General features: G+C 39.4%; 1 protein-coding gene across 1 annotated transcript in view; it reads right to left on the reverse strand.

Annotated features, from left to right (window-relative positions):
• The window catches only part of MAP7D3 (MAP7 domain containing 3), a gene marked incomplete at its 5' end in the record, with an annotated part of 29,686 nt that extends 8,861 nt beyond the window's left edge, over positions 1–20,825 (reverse strand). The window contains 12 exon segments of the mRNA XM_008949537.1: positions 1,545–1,789; positions 2,340–2,470; positions 2,851–2,996; positions 5,082–5,207; positions 6,291–6,389; positions 6,799–6,897; positions 9,269–9,370; positions 14,527–14,559; positions 15,491–15,605; positions 18,281–18,444; positions 19,838–19,918; positions 20,724–20,825. Of these exon segments, the coding sequence (XP_008947785.1) occupies positions 1,545–1,789; positions 2,340–2,470; positions 2,851–2,996; positions 5,082–5,207; positions 6,291–6,389; positions 6,799–6,897; positions 9,269–9,370; positions 14,527–14,559; positions 15,491–15,605; positions 18,281–18,444; positions 19,838–19,918; positions 20,724–20,825 (1,443 nt within the window).
• Between the last annotated feature and the right edge of the window lie 323 nt (positions 20,826–21,148).

The raw sequence follows: 21,148 nt of genomic DNA on the forward strand, positions 1-21,148 counted from the left end.
GTATTTCACCAACCCACAAGGTGAAGAGACATGTAAAATGGAAATTGCCTTGAAAACAGAAAGCAACTCTTTTTAAGAACAAAGATTTTGCCTCACTTAACAATATTGCAGTGTACCACAATATTCAAAGAGACAAATTAAATCATCTCGAGGTTGAAGAACATGGCCACTATTTCCTTATCTTGTATGTGTCAAAGAAAAAGAGCTTCACCCACAGCCATTATGATCCACTCCTAGGAGAACTAGCTTAGACATTAGCAATGAGCTAAAACTGAAACAGATAAACTGGGTTAATACAGTTCCAGAAGTCAGTGTAGAGAGGAGACAGATGGGGCATCCATGGAACAAGGACAGGTGTTCTTGTTCCAGAAGAACTGAAGATACATAAATAGGACACACTGGTATGGAGCTTTCAACCAACTGATGATGATTACAACTGATTATGCCCCTCTGAGGCATGCAAGACATTTACACAGTAATATAGCAAGCACATCAAGGGATGGACATTCTGACTGCAAAGATGAATGACGACACAGAATACGGATAAGCAACTTCATACAAACATCCACATTTGGCTATGGCATCCAAGCTTCCTTCTACAGGAGTATACACTCAAAGTACTGTACCATAGAAGAGTTCTTCAGCCAACTAGCACTATTTCACATCCAACATTGAGTAGTGCCAGGAAGAGCCTCAAATCACAGACAGCTGCAGCAGCTGAGGAACACACAACAGGAACAGTACATGCAGTAATGTGCAGCAAGCATATATACCCACTTACCTCATGTCTGAAGGATTTTCACCCTCAGTACTGCCCACTGGTTGTAGCTTAAACTCCAGAGATCTCTCCTTCTCCTCTTAAGTCTCCCCTAAGTCCTTCTCTGCAGAGAAGTGCCTGCCAGGCCTCCTCAGAAGGCTCTCACAGAGTCTGTTCTGGAGATGGCAGATGGGTGTTCTTCCAGTGAAAGGGACACAGGCTGTGCTTACTTGGCACAATGAAGAGCACTAGGAGACTGCCTGCTTATCTGGTATATGGTTCTCCTTCATCTACCATGGTAATTTTCTCAGTGTGATCCATGAACTGACCACTTTTTCCTGGGGCAGCAGTGATCACAGATGCATTGAAGCTGAAACTGAGGCAGCCTCCTAGCTTTGTGAAAGCTGGCACTCAGACTGTGATGCACCACTACCCGACTCATTCCTCCAGGTCTCTACACAAGCAATCTTAAGAACTACCAACTGGACTGAAAGACCTAGTCCAAGGAGCAAATAGGATTTTTGCTTTCCTTAAAATTATAGTAAAATGGTAACAGTGAAAGCTCTGGACTTAAATCTCCAAGTCAAACAACCAACTGTGGCACTAAAATCCAGACCCAAAAGTCATACTATGTAAAATTATCATATAAATTACCAGCAATGAAGAGCTTCCACCTTGAAGTGTCCTACCCTTCAGTGGTTGGCCTCACAAATGAATTATTTCCCAGTCTTACCACACACTGAAGATGTCTTGAATAAGAGTGCATCAGTCACTGGGAAGCACTCACCTTCTTTGGCCTTTGTGCTAGCTGCTACTGCATCCCTGTCCAAGGCTGGTGAAGCACCTTGTTCCTGCCCTGTTCCTTCTGTGCTCTTATCCTTTGGTTTGCTCTCTGCTTCAGTTTTCTTTTTGGTAATGTTCATAACACCTGGTGTGAGAGGTGGACGTTGGATGGGTGCTGGTTTAGAGACTGGAGTAGGAGATGGTGGCCTTTGTTTTGATATGCTAGGTGAAGGTGGGCGAGTCTTTTGTCTGTCAAAATAAAGACTATTTTTAGAGCTAACACTGAAAATATCAAACATGCAACTAGGGCAACAGTCTACTTTGCTTAGTTTACACAACATACCTCGCTTTTAAAAATAAATCCACAAAGTACTAGTGCCCTCCTTGTAAAACTCAAGTACAGGATTCCAAAACAGGCTAACATCAAAACAGGTCTGCTAGCCCAGACCTCCATTTATTCCACATCAAGGATGAACCCTGTGCTTTGAATCCAAGAAAATTCTCACAAAAATACAGGCAAATCAACTTATTTGGAAGCTCCTATGCTCCCGGTTGTTTCTAGTGCACGGACTGTACAGAAAACGGGGCTGTATTTTGTCTGCACCAAGGAGACAAAGGTTCAAGTAAGGGCTGCATCCCTACTGTGGAGAAGAGAAATCAGACTGAAAGTGAAGTCCTTGTGTATTTAAACATGGCATAGCGTAGGTCATCCAAATGCCAGCAGCACAGCTGTCTGAGGCAGGAAGCAACCTGCATTTCCTTCTGAAAAAAAAAGCAGGTCTTTAAGCTGGACACATACCTGAGTGTAGAAGGTGATGGAGGACGCTTCACCAGACTAGCAGGAGAAGGGGATCTTCTACGGGCAGACACAGATGGAGAGGGAGGGCGTCTTAAACCAGAACCTGGGGATGGCTTTTCTGTTTCTGATTTCTAAGACAACACATAGACACAAAATAATGCTCACTCTCTAGAATCCTTCACAGGCAGAGGAGCTGCTACCACAACAAACATGCAACTTCCCAACAAGACGTACTTTACATTTCCTTCATGTTCCAAAACATAGACCCAGTCAACATGTTACCTAAATTACATTTTAGGAACCAGAAGCAGCAAACAGCATGCCTTTTAAGATGCCAGAGAGATCAAGGACCATAAAATCCCAATTTGATTTCAACACTACATTTTGAAGCAAATGCTACTGAACGTTGCAATAAGCAAGCAAACTGCTGAAACAGGATCCCATCCCAAACTGTTCCAACACGCCCCCCTCTGATTAATACAAACCTAATTCCTGTGGATCTTCAACAAACCTGGGTTGAATCTGGTGAACTGGCATCAGATGAAGATAGAGAGGACTTCAATCTGTCGATGCTACGACTGCGCACGGGCACTTTAGGAGCTGGGACTGGGGAACTGATGGAACTGGCTGAAGCTGAACGAGGACAGAGGTGAGATTCTATAAAAGTTAGGAATTTGACAAGACAAAACGAGAACCAAGTGCACAGCATAAGAATGGGAGAAAAAGAGGGAGAAAGAGAGAAAGATTGTGTGTGTTAGAAACCGTACAGAGAAACACCACAGGCAGTGCACATTGCAATGGGTCACGGACACAGACACCACCACCACACAATTAGTACTCTGGAAGCAACAGCACCAAGAATAAAACCATTTTGAAAGCAGCAGTCTAGAGTAGATAAAAAATAAAATGCTTTTCCAAACAATGTCTAAATTTGCAATACACCAGCGTTAATTTTAGTCAAGTGGCATCTAATCACAAATACTTCAGTTTTAATGGCTTAACATCTTTCTCTACAATTTCTTCATGACAGGTTCAAAAATTTTAAGCATGACTCCCCCATACTCAAGGAGGAAATTTTTCTTCTTTTCTAACAGTAATTACAAAGCAACATCACATTAGGAATCTGAGCATTACTTCACAAATTCTTCTTGTGAAATAAGCATTTGTTCAACATTTTATTCTACCTTCCTCCTCTGACCCCTTTATTACTATAAACATGTGCCTTTTATTCACATTAATAAATCTGAACTGGTGGTGTAAAAAAAAAAAAAAAACAACTTATTGAGAGAAAAAGGTCAACTGTTAATTCTAAAGCACCTTTCCTATCTGTCACATCTTCAACATCTTCACACACAGGATATTGAAAGAAATGGTGTCTTCTAATTATGTTGTGCTAACATAACCATAGATGTATAAGCATACACAGATGTAAAAATCTACTTCTGAAACTAGATATTAGATTCTTCTATACTTTGGATGCATTGTGACAGATGCCAGCACTTAATTTTGTAACTTCATGGAAAATACATTTTATTTTTATCTGTACAGCATTTGTGCAAGGAGAACTGCATTCTGTTTGTGCATAGTTTGTGCTAAAGCACAGGTACATTCCTACTGAAATGAAGAAAGTACCTTTAAGTAAACTGACAAAAATGTAAAAGTTATCTTTAATTCAGCAATAGTGAATAAGTCACATGCTGTCAGTAACAGTGAAAAAGATGGTATTTCCCCACATGACATGAACTGAAATATTCATAGTAAAAGTGGCATATAGATAGGTGTGAAAAAATATGACCACTGACTACAAACCAAAAAAGTAAAAACTGAGTATTACACAAAGGGAGCAATGGAGAAATGTCACCATTACCAACAAGGACCAAATTAAGTGGCATAAGATAAAAAATAAAGATGGAAGAAGACACTAAAGAGGAAATGAACAAAACTGGGAAGGCAAGTTGTAAGGTAAGAGAGGGGGAAGGACTCCACATTGGTTCCAACAGGCATTTACTGGGGCATTCTTGTACCCAGTAACAATTATATGAGATGTGGGATGCAGCTCGGGCTTGCCCACGATGCAGAGATTCCTGCACTAGTACTAAGTTGAGCCACAGTGTGGGCTTATCAGCTCAGTCTGGACCAATATGGAACTGCTTGAACCAACCAGGGTTTCTCTGCAATATCTTCTCCTTCGTCTGCCTCTGCTTCTACAATCAGCCCGAGGGAAGCCAGCTCAGGGCTCCCTGTACTTAAGAGAACCCCTTTGTCACCTAGCTACATGTTTCTCCTAAAGAAATTTAGGTTTTGCACTTAATCCTTTCAGCCTCCTTTGAAATTATGGGGTTTATTTTGTTTTTTTCCCCTTTAATTTCCTAACACTTTTCTCTGACCAGCAAGTCTCAAGTTCATTTGAGGGTACACCCAGATGCAGGTCTCTGTCAGTCAAAACAAAACCACAAACAAAGCCCCGAACAAACATGGGCATCTGGTTCTCTACAGAGCAGGTACACTGGCACTGGAGTTAAAAGCCAGTATTACTGTACAGTTTTGTAAAGCAAACATGCAACACAGCATATGAATTGATTATTACTGACCAAAGACAGTACTGGATAAGTAATATTATACACGACCACATATTAACTGTCTGATTCATACTCCAGTGTGGCACAGTTAGTGACTATTAAGTAAGTTTTGGCTTGAAGAGCAACTGCATAAAACTTTCAGGCTTTGCTGCCCTCCTGTTACCTGAGGGATCCTGTCCATCAGCCGACAATGTAGCAGCACTTTTACTCCTAGCTAAGGAGGCCTGTGTGGGGGCGAGGAGGCGACTGATTACGCTACTGTCCAGAGGACTGAGCTGGGAGCGACGAGCTAAACAACGGGAACAAATCAAAAAGGATCCAACATGAAATCATATAATGAAAGAGACAAGCAGTACACAAAGCAAAGTCAGTTCGTGGGCATTGTTGTAAAATGTAGTAGTTTTGGAAGAAAAATACACATGTCATGGAGAGGGAAATCCAAACTAGAAGCACAGAAGGGTTAAATGCTTCAGTTTCTTATGTTGCACTTGTCCTCAGCTTGCTTAACACTCATCATTTTAATGGGCAAAGACTGGCATGCACACAACAGAGGTGAATGCTGAAGTCAGACAAAGTATGAAAAGTTTTTGACCCAGCTCTTCAGAGCTGTATTTTCTAGACAGCAGGAAAGGCTGTTCTGACATAATAAATAGAAGCCTCCCAAGTCAAAGCAAAGTTATCATCAGGCATTATTTGCACATACAAATTCACATGGAGAGCATCCACCATCCTCCCATACAGAAAAGATTCTGAAGCAGAATATAATTTCCACTGTTGGCAATAGCTGCTAAAATGGAAAGTTAGAGAACCGTTATCTCGAAAGGGAAAACCATGTTAGAGAGGTTGCTAGTCTTCAGCTTTAGGAGAGCTCCTAGAAAAGAGGTATTTGTAACCTAGTGGGGAATACCCAGACCAAAAGAGACTGAAGTGAGAGCAGGTGTCCTCCTTCACTTGCATGCACAAGGAGTACAGGCAACCAGCAGGAACAGAGAAGTTGCTTTTAAACCGAATAATGAAAGAGAGCTTAAAAAGCAAAGGTAAGATTTAATGAAGAAGTGAGAACACGAGTGATATTTTTACTTTGTCGTACAGTTATACCTACCAGCCTTCAAATAAGTCTCTCCCAAGCAGAGACATTTTGCTATCTATTCACAGTGCCATTTAACAAAGTCAATGTCTTCTATTAAGAAGGACTTTTCCTTCTTATAGTATGTCTTTTTTTGACTGAAGAAAATGCATCTTTACTACTGCGTAACTGAAAAGCCATTAAGAAGTCCTAAAAATTTAAGAACCAAGGAAATTAGTGAAAGCCTATCCAAGCTTCATTACAAATGGCTTTAAAAAGAAATATTCAGCTTTATGAAACAACCACCTGTTTTTTCTTCCTTTTTCACTTTCTCTAGTTCTGGAGAGGATTGGGGTTTACTACTCATTCTATTCAAAGATGTGCTCCTCTTCTTTTCTGTTCCTCCTAAAGACCAAGCGTAAGGAAGATTATTTTTAACAAGATATTTATATATATATATGATTTTCTAAACTGCCATTCCCATGCTTTGCTTTTGCCAATCAGCTAATCCCACCAACCTATTATTATGAAGCACTATTTTCTCATGAGCTAAATGGTTTGGCTACCATTTGTATGCTCTTCCCCCCACCCTTCCACCACTTTTCAGAGGAATGAGGCTTGCTTATAGACAATTACCCAATATCTGGCACTGCAACATCCATAATGGTATTTAGGCCACAGTGCACAGAGTAAATGTGCAGCAGTGAAAGCCTGAATAAAAACATTTATAATGAAAATGGGACATGGTTTAAAGTCAACCTCAAATATCCCATTTACTACCTCCCAATTCTCAAAACAAACTGGTTTCTAGCACCTTTCTGTTCCACCTGTGAACCTTTGAGTGCTGACTGCTGAGAATGTAGAGGAACTTTGTTATTCAGTCTGTTTAATGAGGCACTTCTCTTTGTGGTACCTGGAAGTGAAAGCGCATGGATTAATTATGTTGAAAAGCCTCCAAGTCCCCTCCAACACCTGTTACGCTTCCTTAAAATACAGAAGAGTAATTAAGTCACTTTATAGTATAAATTCTTCAGAAGCAGGAAAAATGGATCAGGGAAGAATTACTCTATATAAAGCATTATTTCTTATATTCCTCTACGTTACCGATCACAGCAGGATGCCAGTCTTACCAGAATTCCTGCTTGAGGCCATCCTTGTGTGACTTCTTAAATAAGTAAATAATTTAAACGACAATTGCTCACAATCTGTATGAGTGAGACAACTCAAAATTAACACAGATTATAACTGATGAAGTACTCCCCTGATCCAGGGACCAGCACCTTCCCCTTATTTCTGCGTTGTGCTCCTCCACCTTCCCAGGACACGCGCGTGGCAGAAGCAATCTGGTTAATTCTGTGACTGCATTTTCTGCCATCTGAATTTAGCCAGCTTTTACCAAACAGCCATTTCTTCTTGAGTGCCAGATCAAGAGCACAGAATCACGCTAACTTACTGTGATCTAAGCCAGTTAGTTGAATTCTACGTCCTGACCACATAGACCAGCTGCACTCCTGTCCAAATTTCTTGTATTTCAGATCACCTGAGAATTTTTCCTCCCAAGTGAACAATGATTGACAAAGGATTTCAAGATATGAGAGCAAATTTGAAAGCTATCCCAATTAGTTGATAATTAGTCTTCCTTTGTTAGTGACTTAATTTGTACTTTACAGTCCTGTTTCTGACTCATACTCAGAGCTGAACCCTGCAGACACATTATACATATAAATATCATTTTAAATCACAGTCTCTAGTGACTCAGAGCCCCTGCAGTTACGCCAGTATATTCACTGCTTCCCCTACCAGGCATACAGTGCATGAGTACAAGTTTTTCTGCTGCATCACCCTCCAGGGTGAACCAGGAAAATCACTGCTGGCTGTGCCCGTGTTAGGGTTTCTTTTAGCACAGCTCATCTGATCAAAGTCTGCAGACTGACAAAACACTGCAGCACAGACTTAGCCAAACTTGGTTTCATATTAAACACTTCTTAGCTTGTTAATGCTTTTCATCATTTTGGAAATAAAATCATTTGGGATATAGGCAGGCTCCTTTGAAACACTGGGAAGACTCTCTACAAGGAAACCTCAGGTGAAAATAAGCTGCTATGTACTCATGCAAATAATTTTTATTTTTCTTAACAAGTAGATTAGGACAATTTCTTCTGTTTCATAATGTGTTTTAAAAAATTATTTTATTTGGAGAAAGCAGACTGGCATGATTTAGAATCTCTATCAGGACGGGGCATAAGGAAGTAGGCCAGAGAGGAGACTCACATGTACAGGTTTATCAGAGTGTGAAAACCAGAGACTTATCTCAATTCTCTACCTCCCTGTTAAGATTAGTTGCATGGTGCACATTTTAAACGTGACATGCTGCAGTCAGGAGCTTCATCTACCCCAAAGCTGCAATTCAAAACGAGACTGGAAGCCACAGAAATTGGTAGATGATCTCTAGAGTCTAAACACTCTCAGAAACCCTCAAAAAAATAAAATTAAGGAACTAGTTGGCTTCCAGCCTATTTCTATTCCTTGGTAGTCATTGGCACAGTCAGTAATCCAGAATGCTTGCAAGCAGTGATGTTTAAGAAATGCATGATTTGAGTATCAGTATCAAGATTACACTAATTTATTTGGCTAGGAAATTGTGTCAGAGCTGCATGCCATGGCTACAATCATGCTAAAACTCCAGGTCAAAACAAAATCTACTCCCACCCAAAAAACTCTCACAAGTGTCAGGGTTCTTCATGCATCGTTCCTCTATTTGCTTATAGCAGAATTCTAATATTAAAAAGGAAGTGTCTATAGAGTACAGGACTGGCATAACAGAAAAATGTCAAAACTAAGTTGATTTTTTCCTATCACAGGCAATCAATTGATTGAAGCTGTCTAACAGAACAAGGCAAACTTTATTTTTGTATTATATCTATTTGGATGAAATTTTAGGGTGTGATTTGAAGGCATGCAAACCCATAAAGATGATGTGAAATGATTTGTGAATCAATCATTCACCAAGATTTGACTTTAGTAAAACAATTACTGAAATAAAAAAACAAAAAAACCAATAATTTTTACCGTTACTCTTCTCCTCTAAGAGAGATCACATCAACTGGGTCAAAGCCCTGAACAGTCAAGCTGGATTAAAAAATTGCATGAAATGCATTTGATATCAAAATATGAAGTGAGTTACACAGCAAGGGAGGCAGAGGAGTATCATTCCACCTCCTGTCTCCTCCCCAAGTAGCAGTTAAGCAGTACACCTGCTACTGCCCCAACACACACACACTTACTTCGATCAGAAGCATTGAGAAGTGCTGCAGATGATGACAAGCGTTTATTCACGGCAGCTTCTGTCTGTTTGAGGTTTGCTGTGGAGGTGGAACGCTTGCTGGCTGTGTAAAGAAGCACTTGATTTAGAATCTTCATACCCAGGGAAGCACCTTTCACACGCTGCTGTGAGCTAACTCTGGAAGCATTGCATCCTGAAAGCTAGTTCCAGTTTTGCTCCATGAGAAACAATTTTTTTTTTTTCCCTTCCAACAGACTCAAAACAATTAGCACCAGTTGTGATGTGCACAGAAAAGGCACTTAGTTTAGTGGAGTCATGCCAAATTTCATGCACATGTATGCAAACAAATTATTTTTAAATCCTGTGCTCTTAACATATAAAGACACAAGCTACTGAAGCTGTGTGCTGTTACCAGACTGTTAAGACAGAGAAAGTAACAACAAAACCTGAAAACCAACAATTTCTTTCTCTGTTCCTTCAGAACAGTTTTTGATCACTAGTTAACCAAACCAAAGGCTTTTGAAGGGACAAAGGCAAGTCCTGAGGAAAGGCAAGAAAGCATTCTTATTTCTGATTACTTCAAGGGCTGCTGCAACTATTGTAGAAATTTCCAAAGTTTTCTCTAAAAGCTAGTCCTCAAGCTCATGTCTTCCTATGAATTTTGCTACTCTTCAGAAAAAAAATTGCCACAAGAGGCATTAATTAGTCATTTTGTATGTGTATACAGAGATCCTTATATACACAGACATAAAAATCACATCTCACATGGCAAAATGTCAAGTTTATTACAAGCCAGATAAAACACCTGCTTTTCAATTTCAAGTAATGTACTTTCAGGATGAACACTACTCCAGAGTGTAAAAGCCTTGGAAAACCATGTACCTGTTGCTAGGGAAACACAATAAGCAGAAAACAGTAATGCACACAAAATAGTGAGGACTAGCATAACAAACACAAGGAATTCTAGACATCAAACTCAAGTAATCGATTTTGCTGCTATAGAAGACAGCAAAGATGATTAATGTGAACTCATTAGTGCATAAGTATCAAAGGAAAACGCAGCACTACTCACCACAGAGGCAGCATCTTTTCCTTTTGGCCAGCGTGCTACAGCAGCTCCTTGTAGCAAGAGCCAGGACACAAGAATTCCTATGGACAGCTCTGCCTCTCACTACTTTTTACACATACCCAACCCAGCTAGGGTTCCTGAGCTAGGGCCCTCCTGAAAAACAGGTTTTGGACCTGAAGCTACATAAGTGGCAAGCTCTTGTCACAGGGAACAAGAGCAAAGTCCCCACAGCATAGGAGGAGAAAGGAGATCTACTGAATTTAGTTAGGAAATGAAGATCTGAGCTTAGTGGATACTTTCCCAACATATTAACTTTAAAAAGCATCTTATGAATGAAGCCTGAATACTGGGATAACTAAACAGCCTTAAGAGGTTTTTTTATATGAAAATGAGGAAACTCATAACTGAAATATTTGGGTGTTTTTGAAGGTAAAGACTACCCTCTAGTGTCTCCTCTAGTGTCTGCTCTTAAAAAGAAAGCTTGGCTCCTGCCTGAACTCAAGCACGCATGTCTAAGGGCTCCAAAAATCGTGGAGATGCTTCAGACAAATTCCTCTTGGTTCAAATTAGGACTTCAGCACCTGTATGAAATCTGAGATTTGGTCTATCACTGACTGAGACTCAGAGGGAAAAAAATTATATCTTGTCTTGAGAAAAAATGACACTGAGAAAAGTAATTCCTTTCCAGCTAGTTTACAAGTTCTGGAGGAGGGCTATGCTGTTTAGTGAAGAGACAAGGGATGAAACTTCTACCAGAAGACTTGAGAGAAAGAGTCTAAATATGGCTAAATATGACTGTTAAAAAAAAAAAAATCCATCTTTATTTTTGCAGGGGAACAGAGATCAATGGTGAGGGCATGAGCTAGTATCTCAATTGATGCCTTGACAGAAAAAAAATTATTTGGTAAAGGGTATTCACACAGGTATTTGAGTTTCCTTTTTCCAGAAAGGTTTAGCTTGCATTAATTACCAAAGATCTTAAGTCAATGGTTTTCTGATCGATACCTTTGCAAATGTATGATTAGATGGCCTCTACTTTTTCTCTACCTTACCCACAGGACAGCTTCTGCAAACTTGAAAGCTTTAGGCAATTCACTAGGAAAAACAGCTTTGGAAAACAGGCAGAATATTCTTGAGTAAGCTCGTCTGGTTATGTAGGTATTTACAAAGTATCTTTTGAAAAAATACCTCAAATATCTTTTGTATTTTGTGGGGAATGTCAGAATGCTTTCATCAAGGGATTTGAGAGGGAAGAAGCATACAGCACAGATCCCACCAAACATCTGTACTTTTTTAATGAAAGAGGGAAGCAAATTGCAGCAGGAAAGCCAAAGAAAGCATATGACTGCTATGCAACAAGGCTTGCAACTAGATAAGGAGCTGGGAAACATGGTACCTTAAAAACACTAGGGAGAGAGCAGCTCTCAATCCCAGCATCTCTCCAAGTTTCACTGAGAGAGGGTGCTGCAGCACTGCCTGAGGTTGGTTAAAATTAGGCTAAATAAAATAAGATTATCAGTTACTCACTCTCAAGTTTCTACAAGGACAAGGAAGTTCTTTATTTAGAAAGGGGAGACTCTGGCAGCCCAATTTCTATTCTAATAGCATGTCTCCACTGCAGATGCACCTGAACGTCTAGTTCTACTTAGCAGTCACCACTAAACATCCCTCATTTACAAGGACTCTGTCATCAAGGATGCTTTATTACACAGCCTTGCCACTTCTCTTGGCAGATCCACACCCTGCACGTCTCATCTCAGCACTGACAGCAATGTCATTAATGCAGCATTTGACTCTGAGGCTTTCATCAATTTTTAAATTTCAGGCCATCCATGTGGTACTTGGTGAAGCCTCAATGCATCACATTCTGTACATAACACAGAAGAGCTGATTGTTGGTGAAATGTCCCATTACATGGGGTTCACTTTCCAGAGCACACTATCACCTACAAATGCTGCTCTACCAGTGACTGCTCCTAAATATTACTGCTGACATGGAAGAACAGGTCTGAGTCTGTGTTTTTTGTATATAGTAATACAACAGACAAGAAAGCCTTTAGTCCTAAAATAATGTAAATAATATCTGAAAACTGTTCCCCCTTGGTTTTCATATTAAGAAATTGAGCCTTTAATCCTAAATCTGCCACAGAAACTGATTCTGGGAAAATAACATTGTATTGAAACTTGCTCTAGAAGTGCTGTTAGACACTGTGCACTACCTAGCCACAATGATGTAATGTAGCACAGCTCATAGAGTGTCATCTATTGCCAACAATTAAGCAAGCAGCTCCCAGAAAGATAAAAAGCTAAGAATGACCCTGAAACAAGAATAAATATGAGAAGCATAAATCCAATTGTGATTCCACATTCTCTGTCCCAGGTGAGACAGTCGCACAACTGAAACCTCAACACAAAAATGAAACAAATTTAAAACAGTGTGGCTGCACAACTAAGTCAAACACTGCATTATCTGGTATCTCCACAGCACCAGTTTTGAAAAAAAAAATTACTAAGTTATCCGAATTGATCTACTGTGGCTGAACTTATCTATCTGCTCTTCCTCTTCATACTTACAAATACGTAAGATACAGCTTAAGTGCCTATTATTCCATCAGGAACATGTTTGTTGGGAGACACTTTTTAATGTGCTTCAGCAGCACTGAAGATCTTCCTCCATGATGAAAAGGACAGACAAGACTCATTTCCTCACATAAATTAGCAGAGAACAACACATGCTAATTTATGTTATAAAGTTTAGCTTTAAAATTAGATAAGGTATAAAAGAACAGAGGAGGGCAAAAAATAGTGCTTTCCTAAACACAAAATGCAAATCTATTTCCTTATTTCCTAGTCTCAAGGTTAAAAGACTTTTGGTAATGCGAAACACAGTAATTGGATTTATATATGTATACAAGGAACACATGTTAAACAGGTAAACCAATCCTGTCAAACTGCCTAATTTTGGAAGAAACTTAGGGATTCATGCTGTGCAGAGAAAGGGAAGAGAGAAGTCAAATAAAACACACATGCTTCTGCTGTGTTGCCAGTGAGCCACAGTAGTTAAACCATACTCAGACTTCCCCTGCATTTGCAAGTCTCATATTGTCAGCATTACGAGCCAGCTGCATTGAGTTAGTAATGCTCTGAGCATGCACAGATTTCCAGAATTCATATTTGGATGGATCTCAGCTGAGAGCTCTCTTAAAGTAGCTACAAGACATACTTTTGCTTATTAAACATATAGCCTTGACAAATATATTAGTGATTCAAAGTTTTTTTCTATGAATGGTTAAGCTGGTGCACTAGAAAGTGCCAGAAATCCAATGAAAACATATTTCATGTATAAAATTATATTCAGATAATTGGACAGATCTGATTTTGCAAAACCCTTAATGGAAAAAGTATCAAACTGCACAAAGGACCCGTTCCCTTTCACAAAGTTCAGCAAAGTATCATTTGATTTTGCAAATGTTACTTCAATTGCTGGTAAAAGAAAGCAAAAAGAAAACAAACCAATCCCTTCCATATACTTTTTGCAAATTAGGAAACAATGAAAGGGTTCAAAATTGCCCTTAAAAAAACCAAAAAGCTTAGACCACTGAAATAATTTATATTCAAATGCATGCCACTAAGAATTTCTCTTTTCCTCCTCCATGCTGTATCCAGTCATCTTGAAAAACCCAAATGCTCATATCCTTTAAGTATCATCTGATTTTGCAAATGTTACTTCAACTGCTGGTAAAAGAAAGCAAAAAGAAAAACCAATCCCTGCCATATACTTTTTGCAAATTAGGAAACAATGAAAGGGTTCAAAATTGCCCTTAAAAAAACCAAAAAGCTTAGACCACTGAACTAATTTATATTCAAATGCATGCCACTAAGAATTTCTCTTTTCCTCCTCCATGCTGTATCCAGTCATCTTGAAAAACCCAAATGCTCATATCCTTTCCCTGAAAATTCCCTCAGGATGCCACGACTTAAGCTATAGTTTAATTAGCTGAGAGGGATAGTTAAAAACATAGGGGGCCTTTCTTCTACTTAGGGATCACATTTGTTGCACAGCTGGCCAAGATCCAGGAAAAGACTTATAAGAAGATGGTTTTCCTTTGTTTCAGAGAAACAAGAACTTGAGTTTAAAAGGTTAGTAATAAGTATAACACAACAGAAAAAGAACACTTTAGAAATCAATACCACCAGTTCCACCTTCATCTGCGGTCTGTTGTTCTGTAGAAGAAAGTTTGTAAGCTAAGTCACAAGGTCAAATAGCAAACAATGCATGTTAAAAAAAAAATGGGGAAGCTGGGTACCATAATGATAATTTTTATACAAGCACTTTCGAACTTGATAAACAAACACTTAAAAGTCAATACTTAAGTTGACAGAACTACTATTACTCACTCAGTATAGTTCCATCAATTCATAAGATAGGCTGAATTAAAGCATTTTTTGTTTTATTGTATTCCTGCATAATAACTTATGTTAAGCTACTTATTGTAAGGTCTTCCAGTGAGGCAGTGCATAAAGAGAACCCTTCTCCTGAAATCCTGATTTGCTGTCCTGATTTCAAAATGGTTACAGGCAGAAACCGTTAATTATGTCAAACAGGAAACAGAGGTCAAATTAAAAGAGTCAGAATGCATCACCTAATCCAGAATAGAACCTCTTCTCTGAGAAGCCTGGACACTGCACTGCACTTCCTTACCCACTACTAGCCAGTCAAACAATCACCTGGCATTCCGTAGCTTTAGGGGTGTGTGTAAGACATTTTAGATGTAACATCTCAGAGGTACAGCTGTCTATGTTCTGTTTATCATCGTTCTTAGCACACCATTTCAAGTACTGCATTTGAAGGGCTCAGGATTATTTTAACATTACACATGACAGTTTCCTTTAACTGATGGTTGAAGGCTGGCAGATGTGATATGTCCCACGGGGCTTCTCCCTTGCTCTTCCCAAAGTCACAAATAGCTCAAAGTCTGAGCAGCACTTCAGGGCAAGTACAGATATGATTCTTTCCCCAGGACGTACCTGTAGATCCTGTTCTAAGACCCAAGATGTGAGAGGATGCCCAGATCCCTATGACTAGTGCTGCACCTGCCAGTGTTCAGCCATAATACGCTGTGATGCTAGCCGTGCTAGAAAAGGTGCCAGTTACCTGTTTTGCTCTCTGAGTCTGGAGTTACAGATCCTCCCCACGACCACCTCTTCTGCCGCGTCTCCAGCCGCTGGTTGCGTTCCAAGGTGCGATGCAGAACCGCCTCGTATCGCTCCTGCCACCAAACAACCCCTCTGTGAAGCTTGCAACTACAGAGGCACAGCTATGCCACAAGACAAAGTACAGCCTTGACAAATGTATTAGTGATCTCAAGTGTTTCTTTTTCCTTCCCAGTATGACTTAAAATCTGGTCTACCTATACTTCCTGATAACTAGTTTTTCTTACAAAAATTATCATTCAATGAATGTTAAGGGCTATTAGTGGTTTCAAAACACTGCAAACATGATTAGGCTGAACTAAAGCACAGATAATCTATTCTACTCTTTACTTAAAATAGCCACCAAAGAGATTTCCTAGTCAGTAAACAGCAGTACTTATTTTCTAAATAGGGATGAGCCCCAAACTGAGTAAAAAGAATTGCTTACCCTTTAAAGTATTTATATTCTTTTAAAAGGTGAAAAAAAATCTCCAGTATAAAATACCATGTATAATGTTATTTATATTTTCAGAAAACTATACAAACACTGACCCATGTCTTAACAGATACTGGCATTAATAGAGATATGATGAAATAGCAAGACATGAAGGCAAAACTGCAAAAAGATTAACCAGCTCCAGACCTCATCAACCACTGCTGACAGGACAAAGAGGACAGAAAGGAAAGAAGCTTTCACTTCTGTCTCCAAGACTAATAACTGCTCACGGGGGAACTTCAGCTCTTGTGCATCAAGGTGAACTGCAACCATGCCAGACTCCTCCTTCTCAGCCAGGTTTTCATACATATTTCAATAACAGATTTCTCTTCTGGAACAGTCATATCCCAAGTGATCTTCTGAAGTAGTATTTACTGCTGATACATTGCACTCAGATGCCAAAGGGACTCATTATCCAAACTTTCTCCCTCTTGAGGACACAAGATTTTCACCTTCTTTCAACACCACAACATTAAAAAAGTTTTAGTGTATAACAAAGTAAACTTGGAAGGGAGGATTCCAATCATTACCAAAAGATAAAAATTGAGTCATTTTTGCTTGAAATACAAAGCTTAGCTTCCCTTCTGTTAAAGAAACCTGAACTAGAGTTTACCTAAGGTGCCAAAGGACCCAGACATTATGTAATCTGTAACGATATTTCCATGGAGGTATCCACAGCGCGCTAATTCTTCAAAGTCAGAGTTAAAGACACAGGCTTCACTTTACAAACAACAGAAAATCAGTTACCAGCTCAAGATATCAACACACTAAGTTGCTTAGCTGTACAGAAAAACTGAGTAACTGCAAGAAGTCAGGTATCTCAATCCCAGCCATGGCTACTTGTTTTCTAAACTCTTAGGCAGAGAATCGCTTTTGTGTCCACGCTGCTGCTGCTACTTTAGCTGAGGAAGATGACTAAATGAGACTTGGCTGAAATAGCCTCCAACATTCTTGCTCAGTAAGTACTTATTGATGCATTTCTATCTACTGAATTTACAACTGTAGTGGTATTTCATTGTTAAATATTTCCCTAAGATAGCTTAGCTTCTTTAAAAGTGATTTTTCTTTCCTAATGTCAGAGCACCAAAGTCAAGATCTGGTTTCACAGTAAAAAAACAAGGTTAATACCAATCACACACGCATCAGCTAAATCTTGTCTTCCTTGGTCATCTACCCCAGTGGACACTTAAAACATATCCATCATCCTCAAAATCACATGAATAAACATACTATAGATCAAGGGATAACACCTCCTGAAATGCAAGGGATGCTTTTTGCTTAAAGTGGTTGCTTACAGAACCCATACTGCACAGGACAGCAGCCAAGGCCCACCCAAACATTTCCAGCAATGTAAACTATTCCATGAAGTTCAATGGAATATCAATCTGACCACACCCAGAGGCCAATTACAGATAACCAAAGACCAGTGTAGAATTTTGCCAGTCACAAATGGTAAAAAAGACATTGCTAGAACAATGTAACAATGGCTGGACTCCAAGGGAACAGCCAGCCAGAGTTAAAGGCTTTTCATCAACAACCCACAGCAAGTTCTTACAACTAGCTTCTGAAAGCACATGTGCATGCCTTGCCTTTACTGAACCCTTTCAGAACTTACATCACATTTAATACATGCTAGCAGACCTACTCTTGAAAAGGGATGGCATAACTTCATGTATTTATTTCTAATTCAGCTTCTATCCATTTGCAACAAGTTCTGCACCTCAAATACTGCCTTGCTGGTCCATGTGTGGTCAAGGCAAAGGCCAAGAGTCAAATAAGAACAGTCAATACACAGTTCAAAGTAGCAAATGCTAACTAAACAGATAACATTATCAACCGCTCAACATATAGTAATAAATTCTAATTTAGGCTGCAGTGGGGCTCCTAGGAAGCGAGACACACAATTAATAAAAGGTCTAAAACCTGTCACCCACACTGATTTACAAGCAGAATCTACAAAGTGCACTGAAAAGAATCTAGAAATATGGGGTAGGTTTTCTGTTCTGAAAAATAACCAGTGGCTAAACAGCAGCCACAGCTCGTTGAAGTGCCTCAAGTACAGCTAAAGCCAGGCCTGGGATGGGGAAGGAGGATGTCTGTCTATACAGACCCCTGTACAGATGTGGAAAATATTTTTATTTTCTAACACATTCACCATTTCTGTAGCTTTCCATCTCACACCACTTCAGAGCATGGCAACGCAGGAAAACAATGCAGGAGGTTTTTTTTAAACTACAGAACTTTAATGTGTAGTACCTTTTCCTCCTCTATTTTCTGTTTTCTCTTTTCTTCTACTGCTGCCCTCCGTTGTTCCTCTTTCTGCTTCTGTTCTTTTAGCTTTCTCTGCCTTTCTTCTAATTGTTTTTCATACTGGAGTTTTGCTTTTCTCTCCTTTTCAAGGATTTGTGTCTCTTTGGCAGCTGTAAATTTTTAGAAGAAAATTAAACTCAACCTTAACTATTCACTGATATTGCAATACAAATTAGAGACAAGAGACTACCAAGCAAAATTAGCACCACTTAAAGCTAAAACATACAGCAAGATTAGCTTGCAGAGCTGGATGACACTGCACATAAAAGAGGAGTCTTTAATTCTGTCCCCCAGGTTAGGCTGGAACTGGAATCTTTCCTGCTATTATACTTCACTGTCTAGACAGGAATGTCAGGATATTCATATACCCCATATTAAGCAAATATTTTTCTTGTCACCATAATAGCGAAGTCTTTATAAGTCATAAGTTGAGTATCAAAAGGCAGAATTTTCTATGTTGTAATTTTCAGGTTTTCTCAGAATAAGATATACTGAAAATATTTAAAGCCCTGAGTGACAAGATGGGGAAATCCCAGTTGTTGCAGCCAATGTCACTATCTCTGCAGCCTCCACCTAGGAACAGCTGCATGCAGGGGAACAGGAAGTCCTGTGACAAAAAGCTGGTGGTTGAATACACAGTGGAAATATCTTCCATGGCTAGACAGATGAAATGAATTGAGAGACCAGATAATTACACCAACAATGCATACAGAGTGTCATAGATGCAGCCCCCAAAATACTTCTGAATTTATATGCATCCTAGCCCTATCCTCTCTCCTTGTTAGGATAACACAATCATTTCCACTGCTGCGTGTCTTTGCTTTTGTGTTAAGAAACAAACATAAGGCCAGAGAGACACCACTCTTCAGAAGCTGAGAGCCAAGAACCAGGACTGCAGGGCACACTGTGACCCTTTCATCTCTTGCTGCACATACACCGATTCACGTCACAAACGGCGTATAGCTGGGCAAGAGTTTTATACTCGCCTCTAGGTCTCAGGCTCTTTGCTAAGATAAAGCATATACTGCTGACACTTCAATCAAGGAGGCATTTCAGTGTGGTAGGAAACAAGAGACCCACTGTTCAAGGCAATCAGGCCATTCAACTAGCTAAATCTTTTTTGGTTTTCTCTGAATCAGCATTTCCTAAGACTCAGTCTTCAGGGCTACAAAAAGCAGCCCAAGGCTAAAAGTTTTACTTTCTCACACGTTTCTGCTAAGGTTTTCAGTAAGAAATTGGCCAAATTTTCTTGGTGGTCACTAAGAAAGGGATGATCAGAAGTGACAGAGCTTCAAGAAGCTGAAAATCTCTGGAATGTTTTCCTCTCAAATCTAATACTTTTCCATTTGGGTTTAGAGATGGTCACTGATGCAAGACCAAAAGCAGAGCTTGTCCTTGTCTCTTGTCCCCACCAAGCTGAAAAAAGTGATTGAACAAGGAGCAAGTTATTCCTTTATCACAAACATTTTAGAAAGTTATATTTTAAGTGAAACATGAAAATACCATGTTGCTTTTCTCGCTCTTCTCTACGCTCCCTGGCCAGTCTTTGTCTTTCTTCTGTCCTCAGAGTCGAACCATCTATAACTGTCAAAATAAAAATTGAAGACACATAATTGGCAGTTATTTTGACCATTTAAATTCAAATAATGAAGTCAAAAGCCTTCATTCTCAAAAGGATAATGGAACTTCCTGAGATGCACACACAGCACCAAAGCACTGCATGCTCTATAAGGACACTGAGGATGTCATCTGAAAAATTCATAGGAAGCTGAAACCCTTCCTTTTTCCCCTTTCCATTCTCTCACAACAACCAATCCACTGTTTTTAATACCTGGAGCAGAAAGCAGACATGATATTAAAAGGTCCAACACATACAGTCAAAAGAAAGCTCGAGCAGAAGCCAGATATGTGAGAACACATTCTTATTCCAAATTCAGCTCTGATGTTCATTCTTGTACACATTAATTCCTATGGCCAAGAATTACAGGAATCTAGGAAAACTCAATCTGAGAACAGATAGTTCATCCATCATGACAAATTCAAAGTGCTGTAGGATAGCTAGTTTGCCAGCCAAACAGAACCAAGACTACTTAAGTCTTTGCAGGTATAAAAACCTGAATTCAGCAAGAAGTGAACAGGCAACCTGACCAGAGCACAAAACAATAGTTTATCTCTTTTGTTAGGTCTTGCTGAAAAGATAGGCAACTTCACCAACTGAGCAAGTCAGGAGCAAAAGTCTTGTCATCAAAAGCAGACATTCCATGAATCTATGAACCATCTACCAGGGGCTTTATGCCCTGTTGCCTCCTGAAGAAACACCATCAAACTTCTACTAAACTCTCCCTTGTGAGTCCAGTATTTCATTAAGAACAATAACTAATAATTATACCTGGTTTAGTTGCTGACTTTATATTTATTGAGGTCTGGACTGCAAGAGGGCTAATGCCACTTTGGCTTCTTCTTTCTTCTGCAATGGCTTGGGCTGCAGCAACTGTGAGAAAGAATTATTCCATATTAATAAAAGCTCTACAACCAAAACTCATAAATACATCAAATTCTATTTGAGGACACAGACACTTATTTAATAACTAGCTTGGGACTGCTCAACTTATAAGAAGAAAAATCTTGCTGAATGAGACTCGAGACCTGGCACAGCTTTTCTTTGTAAAAACAACAGTTACAAAATCTTACATTTTAAAATGTGTAGTAAAGGACTATATAGTTTCAAAATAAATCAAACTTGTCTAGTAACTTTTCTAATAAGAAAAACACTATTTAGCAAAGTCGTGAGTTTGACTTACACTTAATAATAAA

This window comes from Merops nubicus, unplaced genomic scaffold, assembly GCF_000691845.1.
Source record: "Merops nubicus isolate BGI_N331 unplaced genomic scaffold, ASM69184v1 scaffold19441, whole genome shotgun sequence".
NCBI classification, from domain to species: domain Eukaryota; kingdom Metazoa; phylum Chordata; class Aves; order Coraciiformes; family Meropidae; genus Merops; species Merops nubicus.